General features: G+C 40.3%; 1 protein-coding gene across 2 annotated transcripts in view; it reads right to left on the bottom strand.

The window, feature by feature from the left end:
* The window catches only part of PTPN18 (protein tyrosine phosphatase non-receptor type 18), a 49,070-nt gene that overhangs the window by 24,497 nt on the left and 3,421 nt on the right, over nt 1-21,152 (bottom strand). For both annotated transcript variants that reach the window (XM_083352784.1, XM_083352783.1), the window contains exons 2-9: nt 9,966-10,074; nt 7,653-7,729; nt 6,361-6,456; nt 5,795-5,833; nt 5,595-5,663; nt 4,106-4,168; nt 3,379-3,521; nt 1,031-1,097 (exon numbers count right to left, since the gene is read on the bottom strand). In XM_083352784.1, the coding sequence (XP_083208910.1) occupies nt 1,031-1,097; nt 3,379-3,521; nt 4,106-4,168; nt 5,595-5,663; nt 5,795-5,833; nt 6,361-6,456; nt 7,653-7,729; nt 9,966-10,074 (663 nt within the window). The remainder of the gene's footprint in view (nt 1-1,030; nt 1,098-3,378; nt 3,522-4,105; nt 4,169-5,594; nt 5,664-5,794; nt 5,834-6,360; nt 6,457-7,652; nt 7,730-9,965; nt 10,075-21,152) is intronic.

The raw sequence follows: 21,152 nt of genomic DNA, 5'->3' as shown, positions 1-21,152 counted from the left end.
TTTCTAAGAATACTCTTGTAATTTATTATTTTAATAAATGTATATGTGTTACCATACAATTCCCCTTAGCAAGGACATTCTTCAAGGTTCTCACTCCATAAATTACAGTTTTCCCCCTGGAGCAGGCAGTAACCTACAGCAGTTTCCAAGATGTGTAAAATCTAATGTGCTTTGCTGATTATTCTGACAGTGGCACAGCCAGGAATACATGCCAGTTGTCAAGCACCCGAATTTTGATCATGTGACCAGCCAGGGAATCCCTGGAGAAGGAGAAGTGTGATACTGTTGACCGTTTCAAACTGGTGCAGACCCACTCCTCCCAGCTCTCAGATATTCTTCACTGCTACTACTGAGGTTTTTTTTCTCTGTCTGGTAGGCTGCATGGAGTTGCATGGAGGTTTTGAATAGAGGGTTAGAGAACTTTCCAACACACCCTGCTACTGCCCGGTTTTGAATAGATATTTAGTTTTGATTGCTGCCCTCTCCTATGTGGCCAAGCACTATATAGGGATATGCCTTATGTGACTAAATGCCACCAATTGCTTTTATGACCTCTTCTGAGGGAAAATGTACACCAAATAAATCGTGGCAACCGGGAATGTCTCATTGCTTGGAAGTGTATGCAGATAATCATATTAAAGGGCTATATGTGCAAGTGCTTGTAAGCCGCCCTGAGTCTTCGGAGAAGGGCGGGATATAAATGGAATTAAAATAAAATAAAAATAAATAAATACAGTATGTGCTACTGAACATCTTCTCTTCCTCATCATATGCCTTAATATTTTTGCAACTCAGGTTTCTCCAAGTTGATGTTCTCCCAATAAATCATACTATAATTCCCATATCTCCATAGCAGCAGATAGTATGAATCTCATGGCCCAAGGCATTTGGGAGGATCTATGTCATATCAGTATAGACACAGGCCAGAAATAAAGATAAAAAACCATGCACACAAAGTCAGATCCAGTTTACCAAGAAATAAACTTCTTTACTTTTTTCTTGGTGAATTTGCTTAGTAGGGTCCAAGTACCTCTTTAAGCAGCAGCTGCCGTACATATTCCAATGTACAGATCACACCTGTCCGACCGCAGCCAGCACTATAAAGAAAGGAAGAGGAGAAGGAAATAGTGAGAAAAGATCTAAATAAAACCCTCTGGAATCTTGCAAATATGACTGGGCAGGTTCTACAGTGCAACGATGGATGTTTCTTAGATATTTATCCAGTACTTCTGGAGTTCTTTGCAGCTTGCCTAGATCTTCTCCCTAGATCTTTTGCAGCTTAAGGTGGAATTTTTATAGGCAATTAATTTAAGAGTTACTGTGTTGTGGTGTTGATATCATTGAAGGGAGTGTATTGGGATTTTTGACAATTTTTGCCTCATTTGTGTTAGATTTGATTGTTTTAGATCTAAAGTCAATTCTGCTGTTACTGCTTGCTGTCTAATTTTGGTGGTGCAATTTCAGGGAATTCTGGGGATCACAAGAAAGGAGTTTTTGAGTTGCATCCCCCCCTTTGCTCTAAATATGACCACCTCACTATTTACCCTTATCTTCTCATAATTTAAGATCAACATAATTCCCCACTACTGATTTGTATAGTAATATCTTTTAGAATAATCCAACCTTTATAGTGCCAAACAAATACAGGTAGTCCTTGGCTTACAACAGTTCATTTAGTGACTTTCCAAGTTACAAGGGCACTGAAAAAAGTGACTTATGACCATTTTTCATATTTATGACCATTGACACATCCCCCTAGTCATGCTTAGCAGCTGACTCACATTTATGATGGTTGCAGTGTCCCCAGGGGTCATGTGATCCCCTTTTGCAACATCAGAGAAGCAAAGTCAATGGGGGAAGCCAGATTCACTTAACAAACCATGTTACTAATTTAACAACTACAGTGATTCCCTTAATGAGCATGGCAAGAAAAGTGGTAAAAATGGGGCAAATTTCTCAGTTAGCAAAATAAATTTTGGGCTCAGTTGTGGTCATAAGTTGAAGACTACCCTTACTGAAGAAAACACTCAAGGAATCCTAACACAGGTAGTCCTCGATGTACGACCACAAGCCCAACGTTTCTGTTGTTTTGCCCCATTTTACATTTCCTGCCATAGCTGTTAAGTGAATCACTGCAGTTGATAGGTTAGTACCATGGTTGTTAAATGAATCTGGCTTCCCCATTGATTTTGCTTATCAAAAGACTATCACATTACCTTGGAACACAGCAACAGTCGTAAGTGTGGACCAGTTGCTATGCATCTAAATTTTGATCCCATGATCATGGGGCTGCTACAAAGGTTGTAGGTGTGAAAAATGATGTCACTTTTTTCAGTGCCATTGTAGCTTTGAACGGTCATTAAATAAACTATTCTAAGTTGAGGACTACCTGCGTATATTCCAGAGGAAGATGATGATCTATGTCTTTCTACCATGGCATGTGGGAATGACCTTGGGAAACAGGAGGAGGAGGCACATGGACAACTGTCATATAAAAGATAGGTCAGTTCACAGAAGGAGGGGGGCATGGGAATGGTTTCAGAAGAGACCCTTATCAATCAATCAATTAATCAATCAATCAGTTTTTATTATGGTCACAGACCAGCAAAGGGACCCTCCCTAATTTTCTGGAAAGTAAAAAGAGGGGAGAAATATTGAGGGCGGAGGGGGAGAAATAGTAAAAGGAGGGGAGAAATTCTTTTAGTCCTGCAAGATTCTGTTAATGCATGGTTCTTCAAAGTGGTCAGTATAGACCCTCAAGGGTTGATGGGGGCTATCAAATATTATTATGTAAACAAAAATGTGAAATCACAACTACCAGTTTTTTATCTGCTGTTGGCCTTCATACTCACTGACCTCTTCCCAAAAGCCTAGGATGTTGTAATGTATTGGCATAGTATATGTGCATATCCAAGCAGTATGGCATTTGGTAATAGACAAGTGAAAATTTTACCAGTGCACAGATTCTCTAAGTGCCATCCAAGAGTTTTTGATATAGCATGCAGTGTGCCGATAACCACAGGGATTATTCGTATCGTGAATATTCATAGTGTTATTAAAATAGTATTATTAAATTAGTTTCATATAATAAATATTTGGGGGTTGATGAACAATCTGAAAATTCATGAAGGGATCAATGAGAGTTTGGTGACCCTCATGTTAATATAAGTTAGAACTCATAATTGTGTTTCTTGTCTAGATTATCTTGAAGGGCTAACATCTTTAGTGGAAAAAAATATCAATATATTCCTACTCTCTGCATACTTTAATCATTCATTCATTCATAACGACTGTTTTCCCATGTTCAATTGTTACATTTATTTGGTAAATCAGCAATGCGGTCTTTCTACAGAGCCTTGCCACCAAATCCTCCCGTACCTGCAATGCACACAGATGGGTACGGTGTCCTCACCCTGCTTAAATCTCACTTGCTCAATCATGTTGAGGAAGTAACCATAAGTGTCCGGGATGCCTCGGTCTGGCCAAGCCACATACTGGAAATGGGAAATCACCCGTTCTTCCTGAGATCAGAAAAGTAATAGCTTACATTAATACTATAAATGAGGAGACACTCCATTTAACACTTTCATGTGATAAATATTATATTACAGAAGCGTATATATGAATCAGGTTCACAAACATGTCAAATCTCACAAATACAATCACAATACTTTTGAACTGGTATTTTAGAAAGACCTCTTTACAACTGGGGTTCGCAACCTGGAGTCCCTAAGTATTAATCTACCCGCAAATAGCACCCTTGCCTCCCACAAAGCTCCCCTTTCTAAAAAAATGCATTAAAATATTAAATATAACAACTGTATAGTATAATGCCATCCTCCAAGGTCAAAGGAGGCAGTGGGAAGTGCAAGTGACATTTGTCTGTGTTTTGTATGTTTGTGCGTTTGTTTGAACAAGTTAGCAAATTGGTTTTCCATGACTGTGTGTATCTGGCCAGGATTTGCATGTGTATCTGGCCAGTTAATGTGTATGTGTGTTTCTCTTAGCGTTACATTTTTCTTTTGTGCAGTGCAGACAGCTGATCTCAAACTCTGTAGAGTTTCAGGAAATAAATTGGATCTGAATCTATAATATGCAAACTCACCTGCTGAAATGCCAGGGTAAGTACCCGCAAAATGACATCTGGGTTAAGTTCCTGCTCTTTGACCTAAGGCAGAGAAAAGAAAAGAGCCTTGGTGGAGCAGTGGGCTAATGCCTCCTTAAGTAACACCAGCTGCCTGCAATTAGTGCAGGTTCGCATCCCACCAGGCTCAAGGTTGACTCAGCCTTCCATCCTTCCGAGGTAGGTAAAATGAGGACCCAGATTGTTGGGGGCAATTAAGCTGATTTTGTAATAATGCCGCTTGGGGGAGGGGGGGCGAAAGCCCTAATAAGCAGGCATATACATAGAATGAAGGCTATTGCTAAGCACATTGATTTGTGCTTCTTAGATTGTAAGCCGCCCTGAGTCTTCAGAGAAGAGCGGGATATAAATGGGATTTAAAAAAAAAGAAAGAAAGAAAAAAGAAAACAGGCTCAAAATCATTGTGAATCCATAGATTCTCCCTTTCCCTCAGTTATAGGGTTGCAAACATCCAAATAAACCCTAGAGAGGAAAGAGTTGAGAGGGCTCTTTAAAAATCTTTTTTGCTGCCATCCAATGGTCCTAGATTTCTGACAATAAGTTGAGATTTCTGCAGCTCTAGTCAATTCTGCTTTCTTTCCTACTGCATAGGATAGGTAGAACAGTGAGAGATCTGTATGGAAGTCATGTAACAAAGTAATTGATCCTCTGCTCAACAGTAGCACATGTGTCATTCAGTTCACCAACATAAGAAATGGATGATCATAAATTAACTTAGGTCTGGAAAGTATTATGCCACTTGCTCTGCTGATTGGGGAACAATGGGGATTGTAGTTCAATGCATTTAAAGAGCAGTAGGTAAGGGAAAGCTGAATCAGGGGTTTGTCTCGCAACAGCTTTGATCTAAATAAGGCTAGCTTTAAATTTAAAGATAGGCTTGTCAAAGTCCCTTGTAATGGATCTCTTTTCTACTGTGGCAGCAACAGGTGGCTACGGACAGGACTTCTATTTTAAAGTTTAAGTTTCCCACAATGCCCTGGGAATGAGAGCAATCAAGTGGTAGCTTGAAGATTCAGCCCTCAAAACATGGCTGAACTCAACACAGACATAAGCATTGGTGAGCTCTGCCAAGCAAGCAAATCTTCTGCTTTGGAGGTTGTTCAAGATATTCTCAATACCCAACTTTGGGTCTTATTAGACTTCCTGTAAGTGCTCTAAATTCAGCCTTGAAACTCCATTGAGCAAACCAGGAATGATCATCTATTTTTAATGGCCTGCCTGAGAACTTCTGTCGGGTTGGCTGAATGCTGGCCTGGTTTGAATTACCAGGCAATTTCTTTCACTCTTAATTACACTTGCAGAATTTCTAAATGAGACATCTTGATCCTTAATCAAGCTGCGGTGAGTGGTGCAGATGTCTCTGCTAGACTAGGGAAGCAACGTAGCTTGCTATGGCTTGAATTCCTCCTCCTCACGTTGCTTGCTGCCTACCCAGATACAATCATCTCACCTGTGCCACAGAGAAGGGCCCAAAATGCAAGGCTTCCTCGGAAGAAGGCCAGTAACGTTCACACTTTTTCTGATTTTTTTTAAAGAGAAGAAAAAGGAGGTTAGCTAAAATGCTGACAATACTTTCCCCATCAAGCCACAAGACTGGAGGGAAGCAGAAGGAAACTTTCCTGATGCCATTCCTCAGTTACTAGCTCTCACCTTGCCCATTTCTACTTCCCGGCAAGCCATGACAATCACCTGCAGAAAGAGAGATATTGTGAAGGGGGGGAAAAAAACCACCTACGAAAAACAAACATGTTGAGGAAGGCAGGATTGGAAGGATCCTTTCTGGAGCAATTCTCAGAGGTGATCAGATGATATTGGGTTTGAGGAAAACCACACAAGATTTTATCTTACCTTGCCATTATCTCAGTGAAAAATAAAATAAAATTACAAAATCCTTTTTATCAGAAACATTGGCACCAAATCAGCCATGCTCTCTTTGGCAATTCTCTACATTATAAGGGTTGTGGGCTTCTCAGAATACCTCAATTCCCTTTTCCTTCCCCCCCCCCTACCCTGTGCTATTGAGTAGGCAAACTCTGGATGACTATAGTGGTATCTATTGTTTCTCAATGGTTTTATTTATATTAGCAGCAACTTTCTCTCCCCCCCACTTCCATTTTTAGCAGGATCCTGAGGACAAAGTTATAACTTAGGGAATCCCATTGTCCTTTAAGATTCTGCCTTGAGTTCAGTCACTGCAATCCAGTGCTACAACTTACCTTCACCTTGTATTGCCAAATCATACGCCAGAAATCAAGCACTGTATGGGCAAGAGGCCCCTGAGTAGCGATGTAGCATCTCTTGTTGTCCACACCCTGTGAGGAGGACAAAATGGAAGTCATTGGCTGCCCTTTTGATTGATTTATTTTTCAAAAACTCACTTTTGTCCTTTGTCTGGGTCGTTTCATTACTACCGTGCAAATAGAGTGACTTAATGTACATTCAAGCGAAAAATATGGACATTGAATTGATTTCTTAAAAGTGCTTTACTTCTGAAGAAGTAGAATCCTTGTATAGATACCACTGAAGCATTTCACAGGGAATGCAAATGTGCAACCATGTTTTCAAAATGATATCAGGCGATTTTCTGGACTGTATAAAGAGCCATTGACATTTTCTGGTGCAGTAGTTCTCATACTGGGTGGTAGTTGAGTGTACTAGCATACCACAAGAGAACTGCCAGTGTATTTTGAAAAATAAAAGCAAGACTAAAATATCTTTGGAAGATGCGCATGTAGTATCTCTGCATGATATTGTGCTATTCTTGCTTCTTCTCGTTTGTCTCAAACAGAAGCATTGAGGTATGGGTATGAATACCTTCCACAGCAAAGCAGCCATCATTAGAATGATTATGCCAAACTTGCAACGGACCTGACCAAAGCCATTTTTCTCATTCCCGGTTGCCACAACATGGGGGGGGGGGAGAGAATGGGAAGTTTTCTATTAGACTAAACAGGTTTCTGTCCCATGGGAACCAAGGTCATTTCTGTTTCCTTCAGCTAGTGAAGATGATTCTAGTGTTAGAAAGGCCACCTGGATGTATTATTGGGAAACATAGTTGATTGCATAGCCAGTGGGGTGGGAACTGTAACTTTGTATTACTGTTGCTTTTGGGAGAGGATTTTAGTCTTGGTTTCACTTTTGACCGTGCTGATACTTTAAATCCAATAAACATGTTCTTAGAAGAAAACTCAAGCCTCGGAGTTCTGTTCTAATTGGTCTCATCTATCGGAACCATGACATTAAACCAAGACTAAAATCCCCTCCCCAAAGCAACAGTAATAGCTTCCCTGACTGACCCCATGTTCTAGGCTCTTTCTAAGCAAGGGCCCCTTGGTTCTTGCAGCAACACTGCTGAAGATGCTCTCCACAAATACATTTTATAGGCTACAATGTGTAAGACCAACTTGTGCTTTCAGTTTTAATCTTGAATGGTGAGATACCAGTTGCTCCGCTCTGAGAAGTTTTGCTTTAGGGATCTACTATTTAATGGCTGTAGAATATCTGTTACCTGAATGAAACTTGCATTGATGTAATCTGTTTGGCATTCTTCTGCTAGTAAATTCACAACAACTCTCGTCTGGTCATCTGTAAGAGAAACACAATTACTGTAGAACTTAATATCATGGAGAACAGACAGGGACCAGGAGAGCAGTGGAGAAAAGAGGTCTGGGAATAGATGGGAAGGATGGCTTCCTTCCTTAGATTAAAACATTAGTTATGTTAATCTTCCATGAACCAGGCTCCTACCAATGTGTAGATGTCAACTACCAGAATACCCAAGAGATATGGTTAATACTGAGAATTTGGGGAGTTGGTCCATGCACCCAGAAAACACTCAGGTTGGAGAAAGCTATGTTGTATTGACACCTTGCATTTTCAGTGTAATTAAATGCACAGCTTTAGGCATCTGTGATTATGTGTGTGCATGGAAGTCATGAAACATGCACCAAGACATTATGATATAAACTTCACCCTTATATACTTGATTCCTAACAGTGGACCTAAGTATGAAAGTTGCAGAGTTTGTCTTATGATGTTCTTGTGCATCTATCATTTTTCCTCTAATGTGGAAACCTATATTGTGGAAGTCTCCCTCCCTCCCTCCAAAAAAAAAAGCCAATATGATGGCCACTACTGAGCAATTTAAGCCATTCCTTTTTCAATGAAACGATATGTTAAAATGGGTAGAGGTTGTAACTCACAGTTGTGGCATAAAGTATGTTCCTGTGACAGCTGCTTCTCAGGCCAATGTGATACAGTAGTTCAGAGGTAGCACTTGGACTGGAGAGCTATGGAGGTTCACTAGTAACTTTGGGCCAGCCCTCTCTCTCATTCCTATTTATGTCACAGAGTTGTTATTGTGGGTGAAATCATACGTACATCATGTGCTATGTATATCACCTTGAATGTCTAGAGTAGTATTTCTCAATCTTGGCAACTTTAAGATGTGTGCACTTCATCTCCCAGAATTCCCCAGCCAGCATGCTCCCAAAATTCTGGGAGTTGAAATCCACCCATCTTAAAGTTGTCAATTTGCCACTGCTGTAGAGGAAAGCCAGCTTATATAAATTTCCAAATAACTAATTCAATAAATAACAATTCTGATAATTCTGTGATGGGCTAGTAGATGGCCTTGGGCTAGGCTGAAACAGGAAATAAGATTTGTCCCGTGTCTGGGACCAAGCAAGTGCATTCTAAATACTTAAACATTTAACACATATCTTCCTTGCTTCTCAGCTAACAAAGAGAGAGAGAGAGCCTGTGGCCTAGGGGTTAAAACAACTGCTTAAGATGCAGTCGGCCCAGGTTCGAATCTCAGAAGGGTATGGCTGACTGATGAGAACAAATAAGTTTGAAATGATCATATCGGTCTACCTTTATTCTTTGCTAGCAAGCCAAAAAAAAAATTGCACACGCATATGTATATATATATGTATGTATGTGTGTGTGTGTGTATATATATATATATACACACATATATATAAAATGCTTGTTAACTATTTAGATTACCTTGCTAGGCCCCAAACATGGAACAAATCTTTCCTGTTTTGGCCTAACCGAAGGCCATCGACAGGCAGTAGTCACAACAGTGACAGCTCATATTTGTGTAAATTTTAGATTGCTAACAAAGAATTAAAGGGAGACTGATATGCATTTCAAACTTATTTGTTTTCATCAGTCTCAGAAGGGTATGGCTGACTGATGAAAACAAATAAGTTTGAAATGCATATCAGTCTCCCTTTAATTCTTTGTTAGCAATCTAAAATTTACATATGTATATATATATATATATATATATATATATATATATATATATATATATATATATATGTTTTTGTAGATATAAATATGTGTGTGTATGTCTGTATGTATGTGTATGTGTATGTGTACATGTATATATGTATGTGTGTGTACACACACACACATGTATATACGGGGTGGAGCATTCATAACCATTGCTTCCATTGGCAAACCTTCTTTTATTTCCCCCCCCCCCAAGTTTTCAGTAGAGTTTTAGATAACCATGCTACAGCTGATTATAGAGCTACAAAACTCCTGGTTGATGGACCTGAGACTTCTTTTGCCATCCTGAAATGGAGCCCAAATCTGCAGCTGCAAAATTGGAGAAGAGAACACTAGGCCATTCTTTTCCTGGAGAAGAGCAGCTGTGTGTCAGTCAAACTGTCCCTGAGGTGGAGTACTTCAAACTGAAGAATAGGGTAGCCCAGCTAGAGTGACTGCTCAAAAGGACAGATTGGTCCTCCAGGCTATGAATGCAAGCTGTCCTTGGGAAGGGAGCTTTCCATTCTTGTTAACTCACAGGGCAGGATGTCTTTGTAGCGGTTCTTCTTGATATTCTCCTTGTTGCACCCAGCCTCAGCTGAAATGGCCTGCTGCTGCCGAAATGCTAGTGCTCGGGCCTTGATTTCCTGGCAAGAGAGATTAATTTTCATTTTATTTATTTCAGATCATTCTGCTTTATAAACTTAATATCTAGCTTCCAAGATGACAAAAATAGAATGTTGAAAACCACACACATGCGCGCACATACACACACACGCACGTGCACGTGCACACACGCACACACACACCTGGAGAGTGTAGTGGTTAAATTGCCATCTTTGATGCAGGAGACCAGGGTTCAAATCCTGGCTGGTACCTACCTTACCGTTAAGGGCCCTTGGGCAAAGGGCCCTGAAGCTTCATTGCCTATCTCAAAATATGAGACTTGACACAAACTAGGAGAGTCATTGCAGCTCAGACATCACCCATATTTAATAAGGTCCTCAACAGTTATTGGAGAACAAAGACAATCTGATGATATGTGGGCTACTAGAACAAACCATACATGAATGAGACAAGAAGACCTGGAACTGATGGAAACCTGAAAGGGCACACTCAATGGTCCACTAGACTAGATCTTTTTCTGCCGTATGGTTTTTTTTATGTTTCTGTAAGTAAGGCAGTAATACTTACTTCAAACTGAAATGACATCTTACTTTATTTAACATATCTTTTCTGCATTAAAGGGGGAACATTTTTTGTGAAACTTCAAACAGAGAGCTTTCCTCCATCTTACCATGGCCCAAATATGACCTAGTAGCATCTTTTTGTGCTGTGTCTTTAGGAGAAAATGTGTAATTTGGGGATAGTATTCCTTGTACCTATTTATCTCTTGTACAATTTACAACAAGTTTCTCTAGAGGAATATCAATTATCTGGTAGCCTAGGATTCATGTCATACACTAAGTCAAACCCAAAGTACCGGTAGATGTTAAATTTTGAAGGGGAAATTGTATTTTATTTTCATGAGAATTTTCCTTCTACCTTATGTACATATACGAAAATATTCTTTATTTTCATGGAAGTTAATAGTTAAGTTGCTTAGCAGTCCACTTTCATTTGTTTTGAAAACAACTTATAAATTGCATTTGTGGATGTACTGTATTATAACTCTGCTATAATACCTCAGACAGCCACTAGATTAGCAAAGCAATATAGAAAAGTCTGATCCATTGCTGCCATCTAGTGGTCATTCAAGATATAGATTGCCTAGAACGTGAAAAGCTTGTACATACTGTAAATACAGTATGTTTCTTCCACATAATCGTAATGAGAAGGTCAGCAATGTCTATATGAAAAACTTGTTTTGCTGCCTCTTTATGCTACTAATGTTCCTGACAGGTTTATTAATAGCATCAGCATCAGCATAATCAGCATTAGAATTCGGCTTCTTTCCACAGCATCGTGTAAACTGAGTGACCAACCAAACCATATTATCTTTTACCATATTATCATGTGAATGAGGCTATCCCCCTAACCTATAACATGGTTTGTTTGTTTTTAGAATACTATTTTACATTTAAAAAATCTATTATGATTTGTTAACCTTTTTGGGTGGCCTGTCATATGTTTTAAATTTCAACTCCCAGGACAGATGTGAGAGATTCTTGGATTTGTAGTTCAGAAATAATTCAAATGCCACAGGTGCCTTGTCTCCTACTTCTCTGAATACATACTTGCCCTGCCTACTGCTGTCCATTAGCTTGTACTCCATTTCAGCCAGGCCCCAAGATCATCTGGTTTGAGATATTTTGCTGCTTTAGGGTAAAATGGTGCTTCCCATGACATGTTTGGACACTGGCATGAGTAGCTTCCAGACCTTTCTTACAGGTGATGCACATTTATGGGCAAAATTCTAGTCCTGAAGGTGAAATCCTGATGGTGCGGCCCATACAACTCCATCCTCCAATGTTTCACTGCTGATTTCCACCCCTGCTGCCTGAGGTGGGTGTCTCCTTCTGCCAAATTGTCCTGCTTCTTGTTTGTTATGTCTTTCTCTGAACAGGATATTTGGTTCCATGAGTTTACTTCAGTGCCTACTAAGCCAAAATTGTTGAGCAAGCAAAACAAGATAGAAATAATGACCATGGCAGTAAAAATAAATAAATAATAATAATAATAATATATAAAGTTGGAAGGGACCTTGGAGGTCATCTAGTCCAACCCCCTGCTCAGGCAGGAAACCCTATACCATTTCAGGCAAATGGCTGTCCAGTCTCTTCTTAAAAACCTCCAGTGTTGGAGCATTCACCACTTCTGGAGGCAGGTTGTTCCACCGGTTAATTGTTCTAACTGTCAGGAAGTTTCTCCTTAGTTCTAGGTTGCTTCTCTCCTTGACTAGTTTCCATCCGTTGCTTCTTGTCCTGTTTTCAGGTGCTTTGGAGAATAGCTTGACTCCCTCTTCTTTGTGGTAGCCCCTGAGATATTGGAACACTGCTATCATGTCACCCCTCACCCTTCTCTTCATTAAACTACACATACCCAATTCCAGCAACCGTTCCCTATATGTTTTAGCCTCCAGCCCCCTAATCATCTTGGTTGCTCTTCTCTGTACCCTTTCTAGAGTCTCAACATCTTTTTTACATCGTGGTGACCAAAACTGGATGCAGTATTCCAGGTGTGGCCTTACCAAAGCATTGTAAAGTGGTATTAGTACTTCACTTGATCTTGATTCTATCCCTCTGTTAATGCAGCCTAGCACTGTGTTGGCTTTTTTGGCAGCTGCAGCACACCACTGGCTCATATTGAAGTGATTGTCTACTAATTTAATTTAATTTAATTTAATTTAATTTAATAATATTTCTATACCGCCCTTCTCCCTGAGGACTCAGGGCGGTTCACAGGGCAGAATAAAATACTAAATACAAACATTAAAAAGAGATTAAATGATTGCCCAAGTTAAAACAATTGGAATACAATTCTAAAACCCCAAGATAAAATTAAAAAAACAAAAATAAAAAACCCCACCAATCCCCATCAGGCTAGGCCGGCTTGAACAAACAAAAACGTCTTGAGATCGCGACGAAAGGAGCGAAGATCGGGCGCCATCCGGATCTCTACCGGTAGCTGATTCCACAGCTCCGGAGCGCCCACAGAGAAGGATCTCCCCCTGGGGGCCACCAATCGACATTCTCTGATCGGTGGCACCCTGAGGAGGCCCTCTGTGGGAACGCACAGGGCGCAGGGAGCTTGATGCCGGCAGCAGATGTTCCCTAAGGTACTCCAGCCCCATGCCATGGAGAGCTTTGAACACCGTTACCAGTACCTAAGACTCCGAGATCCCTCTCACAGTTACTACTATTGAGCAAGGTACCACCTATACTATACCTATGCATTTGATTTTTCCTGCCTAAATGTAGAACCTTACTTTTTTCACCATTGAATTTCATTTTGTTAGATAGTGCCCAGTGTTCGAGTCTGTCCAGATCCTCCTGTATCTTAAGCCTATCTTCTGGAGTGTTGGCTATTCCTGCCAGCTTGGTGTCGTCTGCAAATTTGATGAGTTCCCCATCTATCCCCTCATCCAAATCGTTAATGAAGATATTGAAGAGCACTGGGCCCAGAACAGAGCCCTGGGGCACCCCACTACACACTTCCTTCCATGTAGTAGTATCCTTCAAGCCCATCTAGTCTTGTGGTAGGTATCCAGAAGTGTCCATAGGGTGGGAGGGAGAGCAGGGACAAAGGACAAAATGAATATTGCACTGCAAGTATTGCTACTTATATAACTTCTCTGTGCTGTTGTGACATAAGCATGAAATGGTGGAGCTTGCAACACACATGTTACATCATTTTGGCATCATTCTGGCTCAGTATGCCTATAAATAGATCCAGGTACATTTCTTTGCACAATCTGAAAATGGTTTGTGTTTGTGACTTCCTTCTTCTGAGATGGGTGGGGAATTTTTTGTTTTTGTTTACTTCTAGATAACTAGTAGAAAAATAAAAGATGAGATAGGAAAGGAGGAAGATGGGGAAAGAAGAAGTTATTTTTTACTGCCAGCCTAGCAGAATGGAATGATGAAGTAGGCAAGAAGGAAGATTGGGAAATAGGAAGTCATCATTATTTCCAGATAACTAGCAGAAGAATACTGTAGAATGAGATGGTTCACAGTGATGGTTATGAGAATATGATTGAAGCAAAAGCTCTATACATACATTAATTTCTGTATAAACAAACAATATACCAAACATTATTATTAATTTTTTCCCCAGTCTCTGCCAGTTAAGTCCTTCTGATCAGAACAGGTCATCCTTTATTTTGGTCATTGACCAATTGAAGTCCTTCCCAGAATGGCCACTTGCAACCTCCTATTATCATTGTTCTTGTCTTCTGCCATTTGAAATTTTACCACTTTACCCTTTTGCAGAAGTGTAGAGTCTGTAGAATAGAACAGAGTTTCTCAGCCTTGATAATTTTAAGAAGCACGGACTTGTCAGTTGTGAAAGACCAGGTCCATTGGTGAAGGTCCAATTAAACTGATTTATTGCTTAACAGTCTATTCACAGGAATCTTCTCAAGTAAAGGTTAGCAACTGCTTGGAATTAGATAAGGGTACATGGAATTCAACAGGGATTGGACTTAGTCTGCTTGTAGGGATTCTAGACTGATCCCTCTTTTAATTCTACTGCCAGGTTCTGCCATGCCTTCTCCTAAGGGTCCCCAACCCCCGGTCCATGGACCGGTACCGGGCCGTGGCATGCCAACAAGTGGTCCGCACAAACAAGGCAGGTTCTGCCATGCCTTCTCCTACAGCAGGGGTTGCCAACCCCCGGTCTGTGGACCGGTACCGGGCCGTGGCATGCCAGCAACCTGTCCACACAAACAAGCAAAGCCCCATCCGTGGGATGCAGGCAGCACATAAAACCACACACTCTCCAGTCCATGGAAAAACTGTTCTCCACGGAACCGGTCCCTGGTGCCCAAAAGATTGGGGACCTCTGTCCTACAGGACTTCAACTCTCAGAATTCTCCAGTTAGCCATTTTAAGGTTGAAGTAGTTGAGAAACATTGGTATAGAATCAGTGAAATTCAGAGCTCCATGAACCTAAAGATATACAGTAGCTTGCCAGGCCATTTCTCCAGCTGATTGTAATTGTGCAGTCAGTAGCCAAATCCTTATCCATAGTTATGAAATCTCTTGGTCTCCTATAATACTGACTATATGTTTAGAGACCAGAAAAGTTTCATTGAGCCTTGCTGGAAAGTCATGTTCTTACTTTTATATTTCCTTCTTCAGAACTGGTTGGGCCACTTAATAGTTTCTCACCTCTCCACCCAAGGTTTTTTATTTTATTTTAAAGATAATGCAGACATTCCCTTGAGCCAAACTGAGACTACATACTGGAATTAGTGGAAAGTCTGGAAATGACTTTTATGATCATTGGGCTTTGGAGCTTTAGAGCCACAACCATCATGTTACCTATCTCCATTTTAAAGTCTTTCCTTTCAGGCATTTGGTTTGGTTTTATCTTCAGGTCTCAGATTCCTTGTTCAAGTTATTATTTCATCCAAAATAATACTGAGGTCAGGTCAGAACCTGGTAGCACTCCATTTGTCTCTTCCCTGTAGATTATAGAAGAGCAGAGCAGGACCTAATATGGGTTTCACCCTCCAATTATGGGGATGAGAAAATTTGAGTTCTCAGTGAAATCCAAAAATCTTTCCTATGTTTTTAGTGCAGTCTTGCTCCTTGCATAGCACTGTTGAAAGGAATCTAAGTGGGCAAAGCAGGAGGTAGGAGGGGACAGCTTTTGAGCAATTTTCACCTAATGATTTTTAGTTATTTTGTTTTGTCTACCTGCCTCTCTGCATTGAAATCAATAAAAGAGAAAATGCATAAATCAACCTCAGGAAAAGAATGGGGTTGTGGGCTTAAAATGGGGTCTTAGAAAAAACGTGTAGCTTTCTATACTGTTGGAAGTCAGCACCCACCCATCCTCCTAGAGAAGGAAATATTTTGGGGGGATATTAAAAAGGACAGAATATTTTATTTCCACAAAGGAATAATGAAAAAAAATCTAAGACAAAACCAGCCCCCAGAAACCAATCCCCTCTCCCTGCCCCAAGCAGTAACCAGCTCTGTAGAAATGCAGATTTGATAATCCTTTCAGAAAGTCTGGAGCCAGGAAGCTTGGAGCTGATGAGATTAGAAAGACAAAGACCCCTAAAAACTACATACCCCACCCAAACTCTAAAGACATGACATTTAGGACATAATCCCACCACTATCAGAATACCAAAAGGACATGCTCGAAAGCTCAGGTCAAAGTTCATGCCACAGGAACAGGAGACAACCTCAAACACAAAAGCCCAAAAAGATATAAAAACCCACCACTCCCAGCTCCATGTGGTCAGCTTTTCCAGAGTCACCTTTCTGTCTGGCTCTGCTCTTCAATAAACTACAACCTTCTTTCTAAAGCAGTCTCCATTTTATTTATTCCTGGCTTGAACTGGACCCTGATGAAGATTTTTCTTGCAACAATACAATGAGTACAAAGTCCTCCAGCTAACAGAACTGCAAGTTAGGATTGTGCTCTTGAATAGGAGTTTTCAAAGAACTTCAGTCTGCAGAACCTGTTAGTTAAAACAAAGTTCCCCAAAGCTTTGATCAAGTAGCAAAGTTCTAGCAATAAACAACTGATTATGCTTGTTGTTGTTGTTGTTAGTTGCGAAGTCGTGTCCGACCCATCGCGACCCTATGGACAATGTTCCTCCAGGCTTTCCTGTCCTCTACCATCTTCTGGAGTCCATTTAAGCTCAGATTATGCTTGAGGTTCCACTAAAAAATGCAAGCTGCCCGCTTAAAGATCAGGAAAGGCATTAGGGAATGAATATTTGATTCATGGGCCTGCATTATTTGCAGAATGTGTTATGAAAGTGAAAACCCGAATTATACTAGTAAACTGTTGTTTATATATATATTTTCCTTTGCTTTTGTGTTTCCTTCCCTACCTAAATATGCACATTGTTTATACCTGAGAGCTTTTTCTATGACATTTTAAATTTGACTCCAGCTCCCAGGCACTGATTTTTCTTTTAGCTTAATCAACAGATGACAGCCTAGTGAAATCCTATGCTGATTAGCCTGGATGTGCCTCTAAGACATCACATGAGTTTCCTTTCTAGTCTTTGTTCCTCTCTTTGCCCAGCCAGGGCTGAGCAATGGCAGGTGAGGGAAAACAGCCCATGACTTGTATTTATACACTATCTTGGTTTGGATAGAGAGACAGCAAAAGATACAAACAGCATCAGGCAAAATGTCCTTTTCTTCCACCTGTATCTGGATAGCTGGTTCTGGCAGAATATAGTTATCCCTTCTGTACAAAACTGTTTCTGGGCACAGAGAGATTATAGGGTGCAGAATCACAATTTTATCAATAGCTGACAGCTTTCTGTCAAAACTATCCCATCATCAGGACCACCTGGGATGCTTTCTTAAAAGACTTTTCATTGATTTGTCCTTTCATATTTTATTCCGGTGAGTTTTCCTTATCTTTAAAGCCATGCCCAACTTTTTTCCCTGCTCTTATTTGTTAGATTTACATCCTGCTTTTCTTTTCTTTTTCTTTTTTTTTTGAGGGGAGGGTGGGTTACAGTTCAAGGCGATGTACTTCTCTTTGTACTTTCCCCATAACAACAGCCCTGAGAAGTGGGCTGGGCTGAATTATAGGGATGGCCCAAAGTCATTCAGCTGGATTCTGTGCCTCAGGTATAGGATTAGAATCTACAATCTCCTCTTTTCTAGTCCAATACTAAGCCAGTCTGGCTCTTGTCGCTCATTGAAGCCTATTTGATAAGAATATATACTTTTCCAGCAAATGTTGTAGTTTTTACCCCAAAGCCTTTCCCTCTATTAGGTTGCTCCTCTGCTATCCTTGAACCCGGAGAAAACTGTATCTGCATGTCATTTCTTGTCTTTATTCTCAATTAGCGTGACCAATTGATTTTATTCCCAAGATGACAAAGCTGAACAGATTTGATAGACGTCAACCTCCCATTGGACAGATTAAGAAGAAAAAAATTCTTATTTTCTATCCTGGAGCAGCTAAGGATGACATTTAATGCATTGGAGCTGAGTTGAAGGCAACTCATGAGTTGAAGGCAACTCATTAGCCCACTGCTTGGTGGAGCAGTGGGCTAATGCCTCCTTAAGTAACACCAGCAGCCTGCAATTACTGCAGGTTCGAGTCCCACCAGGCTCAAGGTTGACTCAGCCTTCCATCCTTCCGAGGTAGGTAAAATGAGGACCCAGATTGTTGGGGGCAATAAGCTGACTTTGTAATAATGCCGCTGGGGGGGGGGGGGGCTGAAAGCCCTAATAAGCAGGCATATACATAGAATGAAGGCTATTGCTAAGCACATTGATTTGTGCTTTAGATTGTAAGCCGCCCTGAGTCTTCAGAGAAGGGCGGGATATAAATGGGATTAAAAAAAAACATCTTGGGGCAGAAAAAGGCATTTTGCCCTGGTGTGTTTGTGCCATGGTCACGTGCAAGAGCAGAAATTTTCTCAGACAAAGGGCTCTTTTTTGTTGATTAAACCCTGCAGAAAGGCATGGACCCTGATAGCTGAAAGATTTAGTATATTCCTTCCAGGAGGGACTTTTTAAAAAAGAGAAATAGGAATGATAGTAAGTACTACTCTGGTCTCATTTCTATTCTACCCTGCTTGTCTGCCTGTGTAACAATAAAATGATGAGTACTGTCCTTGTGTCAAAAGGGTGTCCCCTGCCCCCCCCTCAGTTTTAGAAAAAAATAAATAGCTCAGATATACCTGAGACTGAGTGTGTTAGTATCTGGTAATAAGTTAGTCACGGATCTGGAAGAAAAATATTTATCCTGGAAGTGAATCTATGCAATATGTTTGTAGCATATTTTTTCATGGCAAATAAGAATCTTTTTCTTAAGCCAGTTTGAACCCCATTTTAGAAATCCACCATTCTTTGTTTATAACCCCTATGGAAGCCAACTGTGCATCCCTTTGGTGCAAAGAGACACAGATGGTTCATGTTTTTTATTGTTTTATTACTCTTTAGTGATCTAAGCCCCCAGGGTTTTATGGAAATGGGCAAGCTTTACAATGAATAAAGAAACAAAAGGGGATATTGCAGATATCATTTCAACTAATTTTTCTAACCTTTATGCCTTCCAGACATCTTGGACTAATACCCTTACATTCTCAACCTGAAAGTTAATGAAAGCTGGATTTAAACCCTTGATAGACCCTTATAGAAATTGGCTCCAGTTCGCTCATTCTCTGGGTTTTTACTGGCCATTCACAGGACCATATAACCAGTGTTTGAAAAGGCTCATATGTATTCCAAGGGCTCTTTGGGAAGCCTTCAGGAAGAGAATTGGGTTATATAACAATGAGCAGGAGTGGATGTCTTAGAGTACAGTCACTGTGAGTAGCCTCATGTGGCCAGATATTGCAGGCTGAAACATGCTGCAGCTTGCATAGATCTCAGTAGCTAGCAGGGAAACTGGGCTGCCAGGTTGTCACTTTCAGTCTGTCAGTGGAATAGGAAGCCTAACTGACTATATTCAGGAACCTGGACTTAAAAAGGATCTATATATCAAAGCATGTCTTTATTTGTTTATTTCTTAAAGCTGTATATTGCTGTGTTCTCAGTTTACAGATAATCCAAACATATAACTCAAACATGTAATAACATATAACCCAAATGTTCTTTATACTCTCTCTGGGACATTAGTTCAAAGACTTTTGTGTCCTATTATGCCAGTACGATGTAGTGGTTAAGGTGCCAGCTAAGAAATCAGAAGACTGTGAGTTCTAATCTTGCCTTAGGCACAAAAGCCAGCTAGATGACTTTGGGCCAGTCACTCTCTCTCAGAAAACTCATCTCACAGAGCGGCAGTTGTGGAGAAAATAAGAGGAGGAGAAACATTAAGTATGTTTGCAGCCTTGAGTTACTTACAAAGTAATAATTAAAGTAGGATAAAAAAAATCTAATCAATAAATAAAAATAGAATTTCAATACATACGGTCTTTCCTTCCTCCGTCTCTGAGCTAAAAGTGAAATAGAAATGCACACACAGACGTATTTATTTATTTTATTTTTATTTTAATTCCATTTATATCCCGCCCTTCTCCGAAGACTCAGGGCGGCTTACAAGCTTAGCAGTAGCCTTCATTCTATGTATATGCCTGCTTATTAGGGCTTTCACACACCCCCCCAAGCGGCATTATTACAAAGTCAGCTTAATTGCCCCCAACAATCTGGGTCCTCATTTTACCTACCTCGGAAGGATGGAAGGCTGAGTCAACCTTGAGCCTGGTGGGACGTGAACCTGCACTAATTGCAGGCAGCTGGTGTTACTTAAGGAGGCATTAGCCCACTGCGCCACCGAGGCAATTTCTGTTTCACGATCTAGTTTATGTGCGTATGTGTGTGTAATTGCATCAAAAGCCAGTAGGGATATATTTTCATTTCCTTCTTCTGTTTAAATCAGCAGGCCATTTGATTAGGCCTATTAGCCTTGAGGTCAACATTTCTAGTATGTTAACCAGGTTGGCACAATCTATCCTACCCCGGCATGGCACCTTGTAGATGCATTTGACTACAACTCCCAGAATTCTGAGCCAGCAAAGAAAGAAGTATGCCCCAAATCTTCCATTATTCATTATTATTAAGTGGAGATGGACCAGGGAATATGAGGGAGCGGGAAAGGAATATTACTTTTCCCCCTTCATGTATAACTTCATGCTGTTTGTATCACTTTGTATGTTGTACATTTCTCTTTACTTACCTTTTCCAAGCTAATGTTGCAATCTGTCCTTTTTGAAATGCTACTCTAGCCCTTTCATAATTTTAGTTGCTTTTTTCTGCACCTGCTCCAGTTCTACAATCCTAAAATTAGACATTAAATGGAAGTAGTCATTTTTATTATTAATTCTTCTTTCAATAGTGACTACCAAAATGCTTTACTATGGTAGCCAGTGTGTTCATATGACGAAGTAAGGAGGAGCTGAGCATTCCTAAATGTTACATACATTACAGATGCAAAATAAGTCCATTGAATCTGAAGCACCTCTCCTCCATCTGCTTCCTAGCAGGATGTGATTACATTATGCACAGCAACCCTTTCCCAAATGATTTAATTCAGGACTATGTTTGCAAATGTACTAATTTTTTAAATC

The sequence above is a fragment of the Vipera ursinii genome (genome assembly GCF_947247035.1).
Source record: "Vipera ursinii genome assembly, chromosome: 2".
In the NCBI taxonomy this organism is placed as follows: domain Eukaryota; kingdom Metazoa; phylum Chordata; class Lepidosauria; order Squamata; family Viperidae; genus Vipera; species Vipera ursinii.
This window is presented reverse-complemented; position numbering and strand designations above follow the sequence as displayed.